Source organism: Cheilinus undulatus, linkage group 18, assembly GCF_018320785.1.
Source record: "Cheilinus undulatus linkage group 18, ASM1832078v1, whole genome shotgun sequence".
In the NCBI taxonomy this organism is placed as follows: Eukaryota; Metazoa; Chordata; class Actinopteri; order Labriformes; family Labridae; genus Cheilinus; species Cheilinus undulatus.
The window spans coordinates 39617234-39620659 of NC_054882.1; the positions used below are offsets into that span (position 1 = coordinate 39617234).

General features: G+C 43.1%; 1 protein-coding gene across 1 annotated transcript; it reads right to left on the bottom strand.

Annotated features, from left to right (window-relative positions):
* Window positions 1-337: 337 nt before the first annotated feature.
* On the bottom strand, window positions 338-3112 carry LOC121525984 (macrophage-expressed gene 1 protein-like). Its single transcript, XM_041812232.1, has 2 exons — window positions 2663-3112; window positions 338-1972 (listed from the first exon to the last, which is right to left on the bottom strand). Exons 1-2 carry the CDS (start codon window positions 3110-3112, stop codon window positions 338-340), a joined length of 2085 nt encoding a protein of 694 aa, XP_041668166.1.
* Between the last annotated feature and the right edge of the window lie 314 nt (window positions 3113-3426).

Genomic DNA, 3426 nt, shown 5'->3' on the forward strand with positions numbered 1-3426 from the left:
AAATGGAAAAGATTGGTCATTGGGATCATGGGATGGATAAAATTTTTAAAAAATGAAGTGCAGTGGTATTTTTTGCCACATCTTCTCATCAAACGTACTAAGCTACTGTGAACAGCTATGTGGTAACATTAGAGTGCAACTAATCAGCATACGTTTTTATTAAATTTGATATGAAAATCAATAAGTGAAATTGATTCTGTTGTCAGGTTTAATACATTTAAGAAGCATGAGACAAATTTGCCAAAGAGGCAGTTTTTGAGAATCCAACAGGCTTTATAACAAAGTGGCCTGAGTGTATTGTTATCCTGTGTGAGCTTCTAACCTCAGCCTGTTATTCTCAGACCTCATCTTGCTCTGTCACCCTCTCTTCCTCATGTTGTACAGCTCCTCCACGTAATTCTTCATAGCCTCTAGCTGCCCTAAACCCAGACAGCCCCCTCCTTCTCTTCACCAGGACTACCACCACCACCACCAGCACCATCATCCCAATCAACCCGAACGCTACCCCAGCTTTCTCTCCACTCGACATCTCATCCGGTCCTGGGTTGAGCTTTTGCATGATTTCCTTGATTTCCTCTTGTTTCACCAGTTTCCATGACTTGGACTGCCCTATTCTGACCCAGTTCTTATCTCCGTCAGTCATCACCATCACTTTATTGTCAGCCTGCATGCTGACAAGTGGAGGTTTAGTAAATGGAGGCAGATGAACCGGAAGTAGCTGCCCTGCTGTGAACAGCCCTGACTGGACACAGTAAAGGATTTCACAGCCATCGCTCACTGAAGCAAGATGCTGACTGAAAGTGAGAGGGCAGCGGTTTTGGAAACTGGCTAGTGGGTTGCCTGACTGACAACTGAAGAGGCCTCCAAACGGCACTGCGAATCTACTGCCAGCCTCGTAGTCTTTGCTCAGACAGATCACCTGTCCATCAGACAGAAACTTGACTGGAATGAAGCTTTGAGGGCAGTTTTTTGCATTGGTGAGGGGGTTCAGAAGAGAGGGGCTGTAAATCCCTCCAAACAGATACCCTGAGTTTTCTGGGGCTTCTCCATTTACAGAGCACCAGTAGGTGTTAATGTGTGCAGAGCGAACATAATGAATGTCAAAACATAATTTTTTTAACCAGCAAAAGTGTGAAGTGTAACCCTGCTGTCTCACTTCTGATCTAAGTAAAGTGGAGGTGTAAGGAGGACGACAGGAGAAATCACCTGTGTCAGGGTTTCTCTGGGCTAGAGTGTCACATAGAGGGCCTGCATCTGAGCTGATTGGATGACACTCTTGGTAGACCCCACCAAAGCTGAGGTTTGTAGCAGGCCCCTCACAGGAAGAATCATCTATGTTGGCTTGGAAGTTGAAGTTTTTGGAGTTGACGTCCACACAGCCTGGCCTCATGTTGATCTTGTAGTATCGCTCTATGGCCTGATTCACAGAGAGAGCAACTTTCTCAGTGGTGGGCTGTGGCAGATCAGGGAGGGTGTTGGTGTTTATGAAGAAGTGCAGAGGAAATCCAGAGCGATCAATAGCAACTAGGTTGTTCTTGATACTTTCCTGCCACTTCTGCAGAGTGATGCCAGGATAGAAAGGAATGCCACCATGGCTTTGGATGAGAGAGTATGAGATATTGGACTGGTACTTCTTAAGTGAGGAGCTCTGGTGGGTGCTATTACTACTTATGTCAAACTTGACTTTGTCAAAAAAGTTCAGCCCTGCCTGTGCCTTGATGCTTGAACTGTCTGACTTACTGTCCGACACATATGACGAGTGGAGGTAGTCTTCCTGAACCAAAGCAGCCCCAGCATCAACACTTGTAACTACATGGGTCCCATAATCCAGAACCATCATCTCTGAAAGGTAGTTTGCATGTCTTGTTTGGTTGTTCTCAACGGCGCTGGCGATTTCTTTGACTCGTTGTGCAAAGCAAGTGTCCAGAGTGAAGTCTGGATAAGCCTTTACTGTGTAGATCAGGTTACGAATCTGTGAGGATAAAAGATAAGAAATAATAATGTTACATGTTTTAAGTTTTAACATCTGACCTACATTATTATTGTTGGGCAAATAAATTATTATTGTTGTTCCAAAACATGCTTTGATTTCCTTTTTAAGGTGGCCACTATACAAATTAATCCCAGAATGAAAAAAAAAACTGACTTCAAGATTAATATGGGGCTCTGAGGTGTGGTCTGCCTAGCAGATAGTTTTCCATCTGTTCCATGTAAGGAGAATTTCGTCCTCAAGGCAGGAAGGTTTGAATCTGACTCTACTGATTAATCTGACCTTATTCATTAAACCAAAAATGTTGCAGATCAAACACAGTTAAACAAAGAGACAGAACAAGCGCATCATTACAGAAAGAAATGCATGCATTATTCTAAACCATTTTTCCAAAAACAGCATGGAAATATGGTGATTTCCCCAGGAATTTCCTCATTATCTTGGAAAAAAATGATTGCTTTTCTACCCCCAAAAAATGTGATAAATAACTAGAAATTAACATTAATTTACTCATCATCATATGAAAATCTCAAAGATAAAGACCTGTATTTACTGTATGTCCACTAAGGCTTTTAGTTTTGTCCTGGCACACTTCCACAACCCACTTTTCAGTCCTGACCCACCAGTTAAGAACCAATTGTTTCCTTCCTGCCTGTGAAAATTAACACTCACCTGCACTCTGGCTGTAGTTGAAGAGTCTTTGACCTGATGGGTTTTCATCCTTGTGTTTTCTTTAGAAAATTTGGCATTTAGCTTGGAGAAAAAAGAGACCTCAACATTGATGGAGTTTGATGTTGAGCTCTTCTGCTCCTGCCAGGAGCTGATTATCTCTGAGTTGGTCTCGACGCCCGTTTCCTTGTCGGGGATGACAAACACCTCATCTGGGATGAGGTAGATCCCGTCCTCAGTGGTCTGGCACTGGAAGTAGCTCATGTTCATGACTCGGCCCATGTCCATGTTACGCAGGTTGTCCCAGCCTCCACCAGGCAGCACCTCCAGAGCGGTGATGGGGGTGTCAGAAGAGGCTCGACATAGTCTGAGCCCATTGGTGGGGCGGCTGATGGAGACTGAGGAGCAGAGGTGAAGGAGTGAGAGAGCCAGGAGGGTCACTGCTGTCTTCATGATGTTTGTGTCAGAGCAGACTGAGACGACTGAAAGGTTCAGACCAAGGTTTCATTTATATGATCAAGTTCATGTCTAACGACTGAGGGGAGGAAGTGGTGAACTTGTACTTCCCCGAAAGAAAAACAAAAATCACATTTATGCTGTATTTTCTTACAAATGGATGAATAAGTCAACTGACCCTTTCTAATAGTTTTTTAATGTATGAAAGCATCTTTAATACGATAAAACATTTGAACTTAAAAGCATTATTGTTGATTCTTTACAAAAGAGGACGTTTTGGTAATAGAAAAAACACTTTCTACACTGTATTC